The sequence below is a fragment of the Dipodomys merriami genome, unplaced genomic scaffold (genome assembly GCF_024711535.1).
Source record: "Dipodomys merriami isolate MVZ:Mamm:240054 unplaced genomic scaffold, mDipMer1.0.p SCAF_50, whole genome shotgun sequence".
NCBI lineage: Eukaryota > Metazoa > Chordata > Mammalia > Rodentia > Heteromyidae > Dipodomys > Dipodomys merriami.
The window spans coordinates 8,629,261-8,646,571 of NW_027206069.1; the positions used below are offsets into that span (position 1 = coordinate 8,629,261).

The 17,311-nt window shown below is 42.4% G+C and overlaps 1 protein-coding gene across 1 annotated transcript; it reads right to left on the minus strand.

Moving 5' to 3' along the window:
* Positions 1–1,645: 1,645 nt before the first annotated feature.
* On the minus strand, positions 1,646–17,218 carry Ubr7 (ubiquitin protein ligase E3 component n-recognin 7). The gene is made up of 11 exons (XM_069997689.1): positions 17,010–17,218; positions 15,481–15,614; positions 14,722–14,782; positions 13,839–13,934; positions 10,115–10,168; positions 9,685–9,790; positions 8,168–8,376; positions 7,607–7,756; positions 7,051–7,213; positions 5,637–5,698; positions 1,646–3,742 (listed from the first exon to the last, which is right to left on the minus strand). Exons 1-11 carry the CDS (start codon positions 17,157–17,159, stop codon positions 3,650–3,652), a joined length of 1,278 nt encoding a protein of 425 aa, XP_069853790.1. The 5' UTR covers positions 17,160–17,218; the 3' UTR covers positions 1,646–3,649.
* Between the last annotated feature and the right edge of the window lie 93 nt (positions 17,219–17,311).

Sequence of the window (17,311 nt, forward strand, 5' to 3'; positions counted from 1 at the left end):
CGTTGTGGGGCTTAAACTCTGGGCCTGGGCACTGTCCCTCAGCTCTTCAGCTCAAGGCTAGTGCTCTTGAGCCACAACGCCACTTCTGGTTTTCTGAGTGGTTTATTGGAGATGAGTCAGACTTTCATGCCCCCTTGGCTTTGAACTGGGATTCTCAGATCTCAGCCTTCTGAGTAGCTAGATTACAGGCATGAGCCACTGGTGTCCGGCCCATGATTGAATTTTTAAGGGACCTGCATGTATTATTTTTTCAAGTGAAAAGCAGGATTAAGGATCTTACCTTACACTTGAAATAGCACCTTCCAAAAGAACTGATGGCTGCTCGTATGTTTGCAGCCCCACCCCCGCCGTGTTCATCCTCCTTGGTGTTGGTTCCCTGGCATCTGTCCCAGTTCTTTGCTCTTGCCCTCTCTGACATCTTCCTGTTCCATTCATTTTCATGGCTTCAATAACCATGGGGGCATACAACTCCCAGGCCTATCCCCAGCCTGCACTCAGAACCTTAGAAATTTGTGCAACTTCTGCTGTCAGGTGCCTGCCAACTACCTTCAGCCAGCCCGGGGCCCCTCCTTGTCCTCCCTCAACCTGCACCAGAGCTGGCCTTCCCCTTCCAGTCTCTTTCCCAGTCACAGCCTTGGCTGCCACTGATGCCCAGTGTTCTTGCCAGGACTCCCAGGTCACTGTCTGGCTTCCAGGGGCTTTGATGGGGTCTATAATCCCATGTGGTTCACACCACAGCTCCAGGAAGTCAGAAGCCTTCACAGGTCATGAGGGGACCTTCAGGCCTCCACAGGGATCCTTTTGGTCGTCTTTCACTCACTGACAGGCCCTTCAGCCTAAGCCGTGGTTGGACCCATGCTGAAAGACGAGGATGCAGGTGGGAGCTAGGTGAAGGCGTGCAGAATATGAGCGCAGTCAGAGGCTCCTGTGGCCTTGGTACTCACTATCCAGTGAGGCGTGAATATCATTGATTTGGCAGATGAGGAACTAAGACACAGAGACTAACATGGCCCATAAAATCTGTGAACAAGTGTACCCAGCCCTGTAAGAAGCCTTTTCACTGTCCTTGTCACAGAGCTGTGAAGCCAGGGGGTCTAGATTCCCACTGACACATTGTTCCTCAGTGGAGCAGCTAGCTTTCCAGCTTGGGCCCTTTTCCCCACTGTGCTGCCTGCCCCTGCCCACTGCCAGTGGGACATCCTGGGTTCTGGGCCTCATTCCCCACTCCGCTGCCTGCCCCTGCCTACTTCTGAGGCATCCTGGATCCTGTTGCCTATAGCTGTGAAACTCTGGTCAAGTATGCTCAACCCTGTACAGTACTCAGCAAGTTGTTGGCCGGTGAATGAGCTCTCTTGTTGGTGTAACAAAGCTGTCTACACCAATCAGGCAGCAAGCACTGTAATAATGATCAGCAAAGCCAGTTTCTGACCTCCCTGGATTGACATCTTACTGAGGAAGACACAGATATTAAGCAAATCCATTCATGTACATATCATTAACAACTGGACTAAGTGTTCTTTAACATGAGAGTGATGTGACTCTCAGCCCCTTAGCTTTGGGATTGGCTCCTGGAAGACACCATCCTCCTTCCCCCTGCAGAGGGAGGCTATGCAGAGCTAAACATGACTAACAGCAATCAAAAAGCAACTATTTTGAATTGTTTTTATTTAGATTTTACAGAAACCTGATTGAAGTATGTAATTTAAGTCCAATAACAGTTGCTACAAAAAAAAAAAGTACATAGAATGCCAGAATTCCTTAAAAGCAACTAGTATCACATCCTTGTTTTGCATAAAACATGCATTAGTATCAACTGCCATATGTTGGCCAAAGAGAGTCTCCCTGTAGAAGAGACAGTCCAATAGTAAGACAACTAGTTGTGAACAGGTTTAAAAAAAAAAAGTTTTCCGGTTAATGTGGAAGAGCAGTACCTTTTGTGAAACAAGCCACCGAACACTGGGTGACATGCACAATTGTGCTGCACAGTAACACAGTACCTCCAAGATTTGGTCCTGACCTGTTACTGCAAGAAAGGAACCTTCTGGGAGTTAAATCAGATATTTGGGAGATACAAACTTGCAGGACACAATGATAAACTAACAGTGCAGCTCAAATCCTCAGACCTGGAAGAGTTCCCGAGCTTTTCCACAAGCCTCTCCACAAGGCCCACTCAGGGCACCCAGGCACCTTCTGCAGCCACAAGACCTTGAGCTCCACACACACTAGTCTTCCCAAGGATCTGCAAGGAGGCTGAGTGCCAAAAACCATAACCAGTACCATATCATGAGCCCTGATGGTTCATCTTGCTCATCTTGACTGCTGGACGCAAAGGAACATTCACACACACGTAGCCCGAGTAACTTTTAATTTCCTCAAAGTATGTCACCTACTGTCAGGAAAGACCCTGTTCCTCCACACAATGCAACTTAGGGTTCTTTATGTACCAAAAAAATTTTTCCACAGGCTGAGGGCTTCAAAGAGATTTCATACCAACTGAAAGGCCTTCCTCTCAAATGCAGGGTTTTATATGTCCCAGGAGGACCTTTGAAAGCCCTGTCATTAGAGAAGTGGCTGTGGACAGGGTGTAAAATGTAGCTAAACGCCTCATCTGGAATCTCTCCCTTAGCCAGTCTCCTCCAAATCAGGGAAGCCACTGCCCTCACTGCAAGAAAGCCAAACAGTATCTTTTGTCTTCGGTACAGGGTCAAGGAGAAATAATAACTTACTTGGGTTCTAATAACATTTTTATAACAAAGCAATATCAAAAGAGGTCCACTTCAAATATAAAGTTATGAATATCCCTGATAACATAAGGAAATCCAGAGGACTTACCAAACGACCAAGATTTCACAGGGGTAATGCCTGGTTGTTTTCTAGGCAGCAGGAAAGGGAGTAGTGTACTGGCAGAATTCCCCTCCCCAAGAAGCCCTGGGAGCATACAGTACTGAAATGCTAACATCCGAGTGCCAGGAGAATCATGAATGAGTAGTTCACTTGAAATTGATCAGTAAAATTCAGAACAAAGGTCTGCTTCCTCAACACTGTTTCGGTTAGTCTCCCTGCCTATGACAAACATTTAGGCCAGAACACCATCAGTCCTGGTTACTCTAGAGGCTGGCCCAGAGAAAGCAGGTTCCAAAATCCCTTCTAAGCCATGACAAACCTCAGAAAGCAGGGGAGGGAGAAGTAGGCAGAAGAGGCTTGAGGAAGCACTAACCCAAGGCACCACGATCATGGGGGGAGGGGGGCCCTTAGAGCTTCTGGTTTCTGCAATGCCTAACAAGGTCCTAGAAGGGACAGATATGTGACAAAGGACACACATTTTGGGAGTTTAAAAACAAATCACTAGAAAAGGAACCAATTTGCTTTCTCAAAACCAAATCAAACTTCTTAAAACTTATAACCAGAAAACCCTGGGTATCCTGGACAGGAGAGAGCTGAAGTCTGTGGAATGAGTTACGTTTAGTTGAGTCATAATGAAGGATGCTGGTTGTGAGATGAGCGTCAACTGGTGGCTACTGTAGTTAAGAAGGAAGAGAGCTCACAGCTGGAGGACAGGAAGGGAACCGAGTATGAAACAGGCCTCGTGTGTTCCTGGAACAGTAAAGCGGCGTTTTCATTGGCCTGAGTGAAAGCATCGTATTCCATTCTAGCTGCAATAATACTGCATCCCGTCCACTCTTCTTCTCTTTTTTGACTGAAATTCCTCAAAGAACTGCTGAATGTCCTCTCTCTTAACAACCTGTTAACAAAAGGCAAAATTAGGAAAGAACTACATTACACAACAGTATAGGTCAGCACACTCATAGGAAGCCCTAAGATTACAAGATGCTCCCCCATCACGAGAGGTCAGGTCTGAATAAGCCTATTGTAAGTGGACACTTAGTGTCTAGATTAGAAATCCACTGGCTGCACCAAGTTGCAGAACATGAGAGCGTGGCAGCACAGCACTCTGGGAGGATGAGGACTGCGGGCTGACAGGGACCTCCAATGGCGGTGGCTCTGCTGCTCAACACTATGAGCCAGTACTAGGGCTATCACTTAGCTTTTTTGCTCTAGGATGGCACTCTACTAATTGAGCCATATTTATGATACTAGTAAACTATTAAAAATATTTTAGTTAAGCCAGGCACCGGTGGCTCACACCTGTAATCCTAATTACTCAGGAGGCTGAGATCGGTGAATGGCGGTTCGGAGCCAGACTGTAGAAAAGTGTATGAGATTCTTTTTTTTTTTTTGGGTCCGGTCGTGGGGCCTGAACTCTGGGCCTGGGCGCTGTCCCTCAGCTCTTCAGCTCAAGGCTAGCGCTCTACCACTTGAGCCACAGCGCCACTTCCGGCTTTTTTCTTATGTGGTGCTGAGGAATCGAACCCAGGGCCTCGAGCATGCAAGGCAAGTGCTCTACCACTGAGCCACCTTCCCAGCCCTGTATGAGATTCTTATCTCCAGTTAACCACCAAAAAGCCAGATGAAAAGCTGTGGCTTAAGAAGTAAAGTGCTTGATCTGAGAATGTGGCTTAGTGGTAGGGTGCTTAACTAGTATGCATGAAGCCTTGGATTCGACTCCTAAGTACCACATAAGCTGAAAGAGCTGGAAGTGGTACTGTTGCTCAAGTGATAGAGTGTTAGCCTTGAGCAAAAGTAGCTCAGGAACAGTGTGCAAGCCCCGAGTTCAAGCCTCGGCAGTGGTATCTGTGTATGTGTGCATACACACAGAAATTTATGCCTAGTATGTATAAATTGGATTTGATTTTAATTTTTCTTGCTAGTCACTACTGTTCCATCTTTGTTTTCATTAAGTCCAAATCAGCAGAGTTGGTGTTCCTATTTCCTTCCGATGGCTTTCTCAGCTACAACTACTCCAAACCTGAGTGGTGCTCTTGCCTGCCCCATTCTTTCTGGCCTTCAGGGACTGATAAGGCCCTCCAATATGTCTGTTGGTGTTGAACTGCCCCTTTACTGATCCCCCTTAGCCTGCCAACAGCCCTATAAATAGTTTCTGCATTAAACTTTCAAGTACTCAGCTCTGCTTGGTGGTGCTTACTGTAATCCTAGGATTTGAGAGCTGAGACAGGAAGATTAAGAGTTCAAGGACTGCAGAAGCTAAACAGCAAATTTGTCTCCAACTCCTCAAATATAAAAGTTTCAAGTACTCCGTTTTAAGTTGTAATTATTTTTTTTTAAATCACCAAAGAAATAGTATTCAAAATTTACAGGGGAGTGGAGGTTATTTTGATTGGGGTACATTGTATGTACATATGTAAATATTAAAATGAAACACCAGCCTTGTAAAACTAATATATATGCTAACAAAAAAAATCTTTTTTTTTTTTTTTTGTTTTTGGGTCAGTTGTGGGGTTTGAACTCTGGGCCTGGGCGCTGTCGCTCAGCTCTTCAGCTCAAGGCTAATGCTCTACCACTTGAGCCACAGTGCCACTTCTGGTTTTCTGAGTGGTACATTGGAGATAAGAGTCTCATGGACTTTTCTGCCTGGTCTGGCTTTGAACTGTAATCCTCAGATCTGAGTAGTTAGGATTACAGGTGTGAACCACCGGCGCCCAGCCAAAAAAAATCTTTTAACAAATAAAAATTAAAAACTTACAGGGCTATGATTAAAATTCTTTTACTCAACATACCGTGCCTTCATCAGCAAATCTCTTCAGATAGTCTTTAAGTTCGGTCTTCAAGTCATTATATTCTAAATCAAAACCACAAAAGTATTTGAAGTATAGTTAACCCATGTGCTTTCAAAAACCACTTATTTGCCATTGACAGCTGAATGTTTAATAGATAAAAGTAAAACCTGCAATGCCTCCCAAAACCTCTGGGCTTCCTTCATTTTGCTGAGACTCTTTTTTTTGGGTCCAGTTGTAGGGCCTGAACTCTGGGCCTGGGCACTGTCCCTCAGCTCTTCAGCTCAAGGCTAGCACTCTACCACTTGAGCTACAGCGCCACTTCCGGCTTTTTTCTTTTTTGCATATGTGGTGCTGGGGAATCGAACCCAGGGCCTCAGGCATGCAAGGCAAGCGCTCTACCACTGAGCCACCTTCCCGGCCCCTGAGACTCTTTTTAATAAGAACAACAAAACAAAAAAATAAACACACAAAATGCAGAAATATCCTTAAAGATGAGCTAACAATTTTTTTAAAGGTTTACTATTTTTCTGGAATTCAAGTACTTGCAGTGATCATCACAGATTAAGTGTAAAACTTATGCTCTCATTAGCAAACTATTGTAAATACAAAGCATCTCTCATACACAGCCACCACTATATAAAATCTTTTCATCTAATAAAGACAAAAGGAATCAATCAGAGTTAAAATAAATAAAAGGCTAGAAACAATTCCACCAATTGCATAAAAGGGAAACCACGGTGGCACCCACCAAGTGGCAGCAGTAGAAGGCTGGTGGAACTTGGGCATTCCAGAGTGTGGCCAAAGTTCCCTTCTAGTGAACCACCTTACGAACTGTTAAAAAGTTGCTATTTTCTCAGAGAAGATGACATAGAAGGCTCAATGAAAATTATACTGAGAGATGCAAAAAAAATCATTCAAACATGTACCCTTAATCAAAATAGTACTTGTTGTGGTTTCTCAAATATATAATTATTCTAGAATGAAACTGAGTCCACAGCTGTTGAATACACAACCATATTTAAATCAACCAACATCAGTTAAGGCTTACTATGTAATTCAAACGTCACTCCATGTAAAAGTAGAAATAGAGTTTACTATTTTCTTTTCTTTTTTTTTTTTTTTTTTTTTGGGGGGGGGTCCGGTCGTGGGGCCTGAACTCTGGGCCTGGGCGCTGTCCTTCAGCTCTTCAGCTCAAGGCTAGTGCTCTACCACTTGAGCCACAGCGCCACTTCCAGCTTTTTTCTTTTTGCTTATGTGGTGCTGAGGAATCGAACCCAGGGCCTCAGGCATACAAGGCAAGCGCTCTACCACTGAGGCACCTTTGCAGCCCCTACTACTTTCTTTATACAATTTTTTGATACAGTGAAGGAGACTTCATAAACTTTGTAAATTTTCACACAAAAACAGTATTTACCACAAATGAGCTCCACTTGCTGGACTCGGTTCATGCTATTGAGAGTGTCCATCAATGGGTCCCTTCTCTCGGTGGCCTGGTCAATCTTGCCTTTGTTTTCATAAGCCAAAACTGTGTCATATTCATCTGTCAGGAAGAGGACATCTAGGTCTCCATACATTTTCTTAAAAAAAAAAAAAAAAAGTTGGTTTCCCCATTAGAACTGTACATCATTTTCAAAAAGTCAACTAATTACTAAAAATTATTTATTGTTAACACCTAGAAAAATCCGAGCCTCTAAACACAAAATGGCTTGGAAAACATTCCTTGCCCAAATGTTTTTTTTAGCTATCTCCCAACTTCTCAGTGGATGTTATAAGGTTTATGAGATCTTTAAAAATCACTGTTTGGGCTAGACTAAAGTTAAGATGATAAAAAGCACTGCACGATTCTCATTTTCTTCTACATAAATCTGCTTAGTAGAAAAACTGGAAAGTCCCTGAACTCCTCTATCAATTTCATATAGACACTTTTTAATGAACAACACACATAAACATCAACTTAACGTGACACTCACCATACAGCCTTGGCAGGTGCACAACTTGCTGCGCCAGTTCAGGGGCCAATAGGTGGCAGTGTCTTTCTTTACACACTGCTTAGCTTTGAGCTCCTGAAATCTGCAGCCAGATGGTGATTCTGTGTTGAGGCTTTGATTCTTAAACACAGTCTGCAACAAAATGAAGCTTTGAAGGGCTTTTTAAACTATCATAGTTTAGATTTATGAAGGAACTTTTTGTTGTTATTGGTCCTGGGCTTGAACTCAGGGCTTGGGTGCTGTCCCTGAGCTCTTTTGCTCAAGGCTAGTGCTCTACCACTTTGAGGCACAGCATTACTTCTGGCTTTCTGGGAGTTAATTTGAGATAAGAGTCTCACAGACTTTACTGCCCAGGCTGTCTCTGAACCACGATCCTCAGATCTCAGCCTCCTAAATAGCTAGGAGTACAGGTGTGAACCAATGGTACCCAGTTTTGAAGGGACTTCTTTAGGCAAAGACTACAATGAAATCCAAAGATATAGAGCTTATGGAATTAATGTTATCTAAATTACATTCTTTTTCAACATGTGCTTCATATATTACCTGGGGATCAGATTCAGAACTAGAGCTGGCACAAGGCTCATTATTCTGCTCTGCTTTAACTTCCTTGACAGCATCCTTTCCATGTTCTGGAACATCATCTTTGAGGGTAGTATCTTGATGACCACCATTATCATGCTTGATAACATCCTGATCACCTATTCCGTCAACATTCAGCACCAACCCATCATCCTCAGGAGATATTTTCATTACTGTGAATTCAATGAATACAAACACAAACACACAAACACTCATAGACCTATTGGACAAAGAAATTATTTATTTCGAGTTTTAAGTATTTCATAATCGAGAAAAGGAGAAGTCACTTTGTTCTCTGGGAGAAGGAGCTAGGAAATATCAACACTTCTTTAGGTTATGTCTGCCTAATCCAAAAAATTAAACTGCTTTTAATATTCATTTCCACTTAAGCACTTTGTGTAAAGGAGAAACAAATGTACCAAATATGCTAAAAGGAGATAGGATAATCAAGAAGAGAGGGAAAGTAAATACTGTGAAAGAAAAAGGAGAAATGATAAGGGAGCTAATATTGGGTAATGGTATTTCAAATTAATAGCAAATGAAGCCATCTGTTGATAAGGAAGGAAATGAAGGGAGAAGGGGAAACCAATTAAGAAAACCCTATTGGGCCAGGCGCCTGTGGCTCTCACCTATAATCATAGTTACTCAGGGGCTGAGATCTGAGGATTGCAGTTTGAAACCAGCCAGAGCAGAAAAGGCCATGAGATTCTTATCTCCAATAAACTACTCAGAAAAAGCTGTAAGTGGTGCTATGGCACCAGTGGTAGAGCTAGCCTTGAGCAAAAAGAGGGTCAGGGATAGTGCCCATTCCCTGAGTTCAAGACCCAGGACCAGCAAAAAGAAAAAAAAGAAAAAGAAATGTACTCTTTACCTGACTTATGTAACTATAACCCCTCCATAGATCACCTAGCTACTCAGGAGTCTGAGATCTGAGTGAGAATCATAGTTCAAAGTCGTCCCAGGCAAGAAAGTCTGTTAGACACATCTCCAACTAATCACCAAAAAAGCCAGAAGTGGAACTGTAGCTCAAGTGGTAGAGTACTAACCTTGAGGGAAGAAAGAAAAAAAAAAAAAAAAAAAAAAAGCAACAGTGCCAGGCTCTAAGTTCAAGCCCCAACACCTATCCACCCCCTCTCAAAAAAAAAAAAAAAATTTCTAGGCCTGGTGTCCGTGGCTACTGGTGTCCGTGGCTACGCCTATAATTCTAGCTACTCAGGAGGCTGAGATCTGCAATCACAGTTCCAAGCAAAGACTCTTATCTTCAATTAACCAACAAAAAGCAGGAAATGGATGTATAGTTCAAGCTGGGCTGAGGGCTTAGCTTCAAGTAGTAGAATGGCCTGCCTAGCAAGTTTGAGGCCCTAAGTTCAAAACCCGAGTACTGCCAAAAAAAAAAAAAAAAGTTATTAAACACTTTAGATTAAACATATTAACTTCCCAAGCACAATTCTGTGTCATGCCAGTTTCACAGAAGCACCTACCTGCTAACTGTGCTGCGTAGGCCCACAAGAAAGAACAACGTTTCATACAACCCTGGCACACCATCTCCTGGAAATCCCCACTCTCCGGGGGAAAGGCGCCAAGATGCTGTAAATACAGAAAGCAGCTTTCTTGCAATCTCCAACAGAGCTAAATGCCCAGTTTTTAAATATTGTAAAAGTACACTACTATCATAGTTTATTTTTTTTTAATTATTTACCTTATGTTGTTAGAGAGGTGATATATTGAAGGATTACAATTACATGAGTCAGGTAATGAGTACATTTCCTTTCTTACGGTGTCTTCCCTTCTCTCTCCCAGAATAGTTTATTTTTTAAAAGGGTAATTGTAAAATAAAATGAAACAATTCAAAAGGAAAGGAGCCTGTCTTTCTGTGGAGATAAGACTTTAAAGGGAAAATGGTTTCCTTACCCTTCCATGGAACCAGTCTTCACAGACTATACATTGAATCATCTCATCAGGAACCTAATACAGAAAAAGATCATGCCAATGAATGCTTTGAATGTTGGGACATGGAAGTAAATGTGACACAAAATAGAACTAGATATTAAATAATTGGCTACCAACGGTAAGACTAACCATGTAACAGCTGTCAAAAGGACAAAGAAGTTTATTTGAACAGGTTTGCAAGCATATCTTTCACATCCATTAGTTAGTATCTGATTGTGATAAAACTATGGCATTTGGAACTTTGAACCATAGCATCTACCAAGCAAGATGAAGGATAAATGTTCAGTCTCTTGAAGGGAGATAGACGAACCATAATCGTTAGATTTCAGCCTCCAGAGCAACTAGGTTAACAGGCATGAGGCACCATGTCCTGTAGGATTTATTTAACTAACACACATTAGTTGTTTATATAAAGGGGAGGGGCTGCTTCCACTGTGACATTTCCATACATGCATATAATGCATTAATATACATCCTGATCAAACTGACATCTTTTATCACTCTCCCCTACCCACTTCTAAAACAATTTCAACAAACTTCATTGTTCTATTTTCACATATGCAAATAAACTATTTTTACCACACCCATCCTCATTGACTTTTTGTTCACCTTCACCTAAGAGAACTTGTTTCAATCAGGTGCTGGTGGCTCATGCCTATAATCATAGTTACTAGGAGGCTGAGATCTAGGATCACAGTTCAAAGCCAACCTGGGCAGGAAAGTCCATGACACTCTTATCTCCAATTAGCCACCAAAAAGCCAGAAGTAGCACTATGGCCCAAGTGGTAGAGCGCTAGCCTTGAGCAAGAGAGCTCAGGAGAGCATCTAGGCTCTGAGTTTAAGCTCCATAACCGACAAAAAACAAAACAAAACAAAACAAAAACCCTGTTTTGTTATTCTTATCCTGTCATTAATTTTCAAAAGTATGTATTAATTATGCCAAGAAGTTTTGCCATATCAGTCATATAGTACTTTAATCAGGCAAAAAGCCGTATGCTGGTGGCTCACGCCTGTAATCCTAGCTACTCAGGAGGCTGAGATCTGAGGATCTCGGTTCAAAGCCAGCCCAGGCAGGAGAGACTGTGAGACTCCTATCTCCAATAAACCACCAGAAAACTGGAAGTGGCGCTGTAGCTCAAGTGGTAGAGCACTCGCCTTGAGCGCCCAGGCCCAGAGTTCAAGCCCCACGACCGACCAAAAAAAAAAAAAAAAAAATCAGGCAAAAAGCACACACATGGTTTTTCTTTCTTTTTTTCTTTTTTTGGGGTCCGGTTGTGGGGCCTGAACTCTGGGCCTGGGCACTGTCCCTCAGCTCTTCAGCTCAAGGCTAGCACTTTACCACTTGAGCCACAGCGCCACTTCCGCCTTTTTTCTTTTTGCTTATGTGGTGCTGAGGAATTGAACCCAGGGCCTCAGGCATGCAAGGCAAGCGCTCTACCACTGAGCCACCTTCCCAGCCCTCACATATAGTTTTTCTTATGCCTCTATCAATGTATTCATCTTTTCTATTCAGCAGTATTATAAGGAGTATTTTACTCCATACCTTAAAGTATCAATTGTAAGATCTTATTTTTGTTAATTCAAACATACCTTCAGTTCTTTCTTCTTGTTTTTTGTTTTTTTTTTTTGGTTGTGGGACTTGAACTCTGAGCCTGGGCACTGTCCCTCAACACTTCAGCTCATCGCAAGTGCTCTACCACTTGAGTCACAGTGCCACTTCTGGTTTTCTGGTTTTTCTGGTAGGCATGACCTACCAGTGGCTGGCTCAGTTCCTTCTTCTATATAATTTGGTGCAATAGTTATGTTTCCAAAACAACTAAAAGTCAAGAAAGAACTGGAGGCAGTAGTAGAGAACTAGTCTAGCAAGCATGAGGCCTTGAGATCAAACTTTATTACCAACAAAAATGAAAAAGAAAAAAAGATGTGATAGGGCTGGGATGTAGCTCAGTGGCAAAGCGCTTGCCTAGCAAGTGCAACGTCCTGGGTTCGATCCCCAGTACCAAAAAAGAAAAGACAAAAAAAATACAGTTAAAAAAAAAGTGATAAAAAAAACAATGAAGAAAGCAGAAAGCTAATTCCTTGAAATATAAATTTTAAATATACAAATAAAAACCAAAGTAGCCAAAAGATAGGCTGAATATATGAAAGGACAATTTGGACGTTCTGAAAAATGCCAGTAAACCTATGAAAAATGTCTATAACTTCAATCATAATCAAGGAAAGTAAAAACTTTATTTGGTCCGGTTGTGGGGCCTGAACTCTGGGCCTGGGTGCTGTCCCTTAGCTCTTCAGCTCAAGACTAGCGCTCTACCACTTGAGCCAGAGCGCCACTTCCGGTTTTTTTCTTTTTTGCTTATGTGGTGCTGAGGAATCGAAACCAGGGCCTCATGCATGCAAAGCAAGCGCTCTACCACTGAGCCACCTTCCCAGTCCCAGCAAAAACTTTAAAAGGTACTATTCATTTATTGGAATGGCAAAATTTTAATATATAGGGTTGATAAGACTGTTGGAGGTAAAAAATAGTATCATATATTGGTGGTTGAATCCTTTTGGTGGGCATGATCACAATTTGAAATACAAATGCTCTCTGACACATTAATTCTACATGTAGATATCCATCCCATATACATTTGCAGGAGGATTCTCAGCTATGTAACTGTAGACACACTGTATTTACCTGGGATACACTTGGGAAGGAAGAAGAAGGAATGAGAAACTCTAAAATTTGCCTATACTTGCCATTGAAATTGTTATGTACACATTTCTTTACTTCCAGGAAGGCAAGAAGTAGAAGGTCCCTTCTCAGAAAATGTTCATTGGTGAAGCAGGCAGGGAAAAGTGAGAAAAGAAAGTTCTGGTCTTGGAAAAGTCCTTTCCAATATCTCATTTCTATATTGAGAAAAATTGGGATCTGTACTGGTTATAGATCCAAGCCAGTTATGTATAAGAGTAAATATACAATCCTTGAGTATCATGAAATACTTCCTGAACAGCTCCTAAAGTACTTTGTTTCCTTTCTGTTAATCTTGATAAAAAACATTTTCTGAAGGGTTCCTGCTTTTTTTTTTTTTGGTCCCTTATAGGGCTTGAACTCTGGGCCTGAGTACTGTCCCTCAGCTCTGCAGCTCAAGGCTAGTACTCTACCACTTAGCCACAGTGCCACTTCCCGTTTTTCTGGTGGTTTATTGGAGATAAAGAATTTCACCGCTTTTCCTGCCGGGGATGGCTTTGAACCTCAATCCTCAAATCTCAGCCTTCTGAGTAGCCAGGATTATAGGCATGAGCCACTGGCACCCGGCATGGGTTCCTGCTTTGATCAGGTGACTTGGACCTTTTTACATTTTAGTTGTATTCTTTTCCTGAGCACTTTAATTAAGACTTTCTGTGCCTTGATTTTAGTTACATCTTGTTAATTAAGCCACATCCTTTTGCAGACTGTGAACTTGAGCTCAGCCAACGTGAGCAAAGGGAGTAGCTGTGAGCTACATGTGCTTGCTTGCCAGATTTTGGGCCAATGGTGCACCCTTCTGCAAAGATAAAGTTTGCCTTACTGAGTTCTTTTTGACTTGGTATCGTTATTCCTACAAGATACTCCAATATCCTGAGTTATTTCTAAAATATATTCGACAAGAGGCTGAAGAGGCTAGAGTTGATATAGTCAGACTTTAACCTCCAAATCTCTTACCTCATCTTCAGGATCTGGATAAGGTCTCTTGCAAATGCAATACAGTCCAAAGAAGTTGTCATTGTACTTATTACCAGAATTTACCTTTGCTTTCTCCTGAAAGACAATAATTTTATTATATAACAAGGTCTAATTTTGAGTATGATTTTATAAATCATATAATAGATATATGCATGTCATAAATCTTTGCATTAACTATTTTCCACAAAAAAATTTTTTTCCCACAGGTTAGTCTTTAACTTTTGAGTTTGAAGGCAAAAAAAATTCATTCCTAGTAAAGACATACATTTCCCAAGAATCAGGAAAAGTATTATTTTCTGCATCATTTTTGTAGCAATTGGGGAAATTGAGCATATAATATATGAACATATACATACAATAAAATGAAGATATAAGTATATGTGTTTGTGTATATACATACACACATATATACAACATACATGTTCATGTATATGTATTTATACATATGCACATATTCTTTGCTTTTTTTCCCAACCCATGAGAACTTACATTGGTTGGAATGTCAAGGCATTTCTTTATGTATGGCTGTTACTAAAGACTCTCAGGTTATTGGGGGTGGGGGAAGGTGGAGGGGGGCAGGAAGAAGTGAAAGAAATCACCTAAAACTAGTCTTCAAATGAAGGGAAATCATGACAACTTTAGCAATCATGAGGTTTTTCCCCAATCATGAGTATTTTCCCCAAACCTTTCTTATTAATTACAATCTATGCTATAGGTTATCTAGTTTCTCTAAGAGTGAAAATGAAATACTCATCTGCAAAGAAAAAGAACATCCTTTTTGAAAAACATCTGTTTTTTACCCACTTCAATAATATCATTCTCAGCTTCTTTGAATGTATTTGTAGCTATAATTGCTACTTACAGGAAATAATTTGCATTCCAGATTTTTAAACTTGCTGTTTCCACAATCACAACGAAAATTTCTAAAAAAAAAAAAAAATTAAAGAGAGTCAATTTTCTTTTAATGAGGGCCTTTCACTTACTTGGCTAGGCTGGCGCTCTACCACTTGAATACTGTTTCCAGACTTACATTTGCTAGTTGTAGTTTTTTAAGTCAATTATGGGCTTGAACTTGGGTCCTGGGAGCTATTCCTGACTCTTTTGCCCAAGGCTAGCACTCTACCACTTTGAGCCATAACTCCACTTCTGGTTTTCCAGTGGTTAATTGAAGATAAGAGTCTCAAGGACTTTCCTGCCCAGGCTGGTGTTGAACTGCTATCCTCAGATCTCAGCCTCCTGAGTAGCTAGGATTATAAGCATGGCCCACCAGTGTGCTGAGTGTTCTCTAAACTCAAATCATTGCCTCTTCCCTTTGCCTCATTTCTAGCATTTAGAGTGCCTTCCATTGCTGCTCCTGTATCTAATTAGGAATTTCCCCAAGCCCATGACAATGAGAGATTTACAATTCTGGAAATTAATATAAAGACAAATATCTGTACTACTCACACAACTAAAGTAATGCAGAGAAAGAATGAGTAATTTGAGTTTTTACCATAATTATGTTTTAAAAGGTCCTATGGTGGGGAAAATCCCTTCAATTATACAATTGTACTAAATAAGAAACAGGTCAAGTTGAGAAAGAATATAAACATTTAGTAAACACTAGCAACAATCTATTTACCTTTTTGTGTATAGTTCAAAGAGTTTATGACTTCCATGGCATTCATAACTACAAGCCAGACAAATTCCTGCTGGTTCTTCTCCCTCTGGGGTGCAAGTACTACAGGCATATAAAGCTTGTCTCTTTACTGAGCCCTGAAAATCAGCCCCAAAGCAGAAGGAAACAAATTAATGAAAAAACAGTAACAATATCATTACTAAGGTCTGAGAAAAAATTAAAGTCAGATTTTCGGATCAAGATCTTCCTGTAATAACCTTTAAGACTACTTTAAAAGTTTATACAACATAGTACCCAAACACTATGTATGTTTAGTATCTATATTAATACTTGTTTTCATATAATTTTTTTTCTTAAAGTGATAGTAAGTTTGCCAAGCACTGGTGGCTCAAGCCTGTAAACCTGTTTACCCAAGAGGATGAGATCTGAGAACAGCTGTTTGAAGCCAGCTCCAGCAGACTGTCATCTCCAGTTAACCAGCAAAAGGCTGGAAGTGAAACTGGGCTCAAGTGATAGAGCTCCAGCTTTGAGCAAGAAAATCAAGCAAGAATGTGAAGCCCTGAGTTCAAGTCCCAGCACCCATCCCCACACCATAGTAAGTTTTAATTTGTGTATCGCCTGTAAATAAATTGTCATTTTCTTAATTTTACTCTTTTCTGGTCTCTTAATCATTATTATTATGACTTCTGTCCCTACCACATAATGACTTCAAGTCTCTTCCCTCAGTCCCCGTCTTCCACTTTACACAGAGGCCTAAGTAACTTGCTTTCTCCTACCAATCTGCATTCCCTGTTAGTTTCACCCTGTCCGCCCGTCTCCATTACGGTACTTAGAAATACAAGATGAGTCACTCCCACTCCATTACACCCCCCCCCAACACTTGCACACAACATCTCCCAAAGGCCAAACAGATCCTTATCTGCCCCCCCCTCCTTGCCAAAGCCACCTGATGTTCTGGTTCCGCTTTATTTCCGGGGAAGGGAGGAGTGGGGAATGTCACAGTTCAAAGAGACCCAGTGCTCGCTTGGTGTTGTTCGCTTTTTTTGGGGGGGGGGGGGACATTAGTGTGCAGTTAAACTAAATTGCAGAATTGCCAAGGAGCTTACAGCACAAGGGGGAAAATTTCAATCCCAGGGCCCTTACAAAACTCTATTTTGACCATCACGCTCCGATTCATTTCCTCCTAAACATTCTTAAGATGGAAAAAAGAAGGGTCAAACATGTCTAGATTTGAGACGACGGTTTCGTGAAACGCAGCCGGGCCACCCAAGAGGTCCTCCAGTCGGAGAGGAGGGGCAGGGCAGCAGCTTCAGGGCCAGGGTCTGCACAATCGCGAGCGGCTGGGCGCAGGACGAAGGAGGGAGGCCCCTGCGGGACACAGGCGGAGGAAGGGGGCGCGGAAAAGGCAGCAGGGCGGGGGCTGGGGAAGCCTACGACCAGCGGTGTCCCAGGGGCGGCGCAGGCGGGACGCCCACGGCAGGCAGAAACCGGGAGAGCTAGGTGGGAAGACGAGGCCCGGGCCGCGCGCCCACCTGCGAGTAGGAGCATCTCTCGGAGTCGCTGCCGCCCAAGACAGCGCACGCCTCGTTCTCCAGCTCCTCGTCCTCCTCGAGCACGTCCACCAACGACACCACGGGCTCCAGCTCCGACGGACGCCCAGCGGGGCTCTCCGCTCCGGCCATGCTCAACTGTCACCCGCACCCTACCACGACTCCGGCGGAGGCGGGAAAAGCGGCCGCGAGGGGCGTAGCGGAGAAGGCGGGGCCTCAGGGCCAGGAACCAATCGTAAAGAAGAAACGCAAAGGAAGGGGGAGGAACGACATCCGACAAACGG

What these genes read in the sequence shown, in the direction of transcription:
- Ubr7 (XM_069997689.1), bottom strand. Translation starts at nt 17,159, where the DNA reads ATGGCCGGAGCGGAGAGCCCCGCTGGGCGTCCGTCGGAGCTGGAGCCC. An exon ending in TGGAATGCAAATTATTTCCT is followed by an intron (nt 13,935 to 14,721) that starts GTAAGTAGCAAT and finishes ATTGTCTTTCAG; the next exon opens with GAGAAAGCAAAGGTAAATTC. An exon ending in GTTCTGAATCTGATCCCCAG is followed by an intron (nt 7,757 to 8,167) that starts GTAATATATGAA and finishes ATTTTGTTGCAG; the next exon opens with ACTGTGTTTAAGAATCAAAG.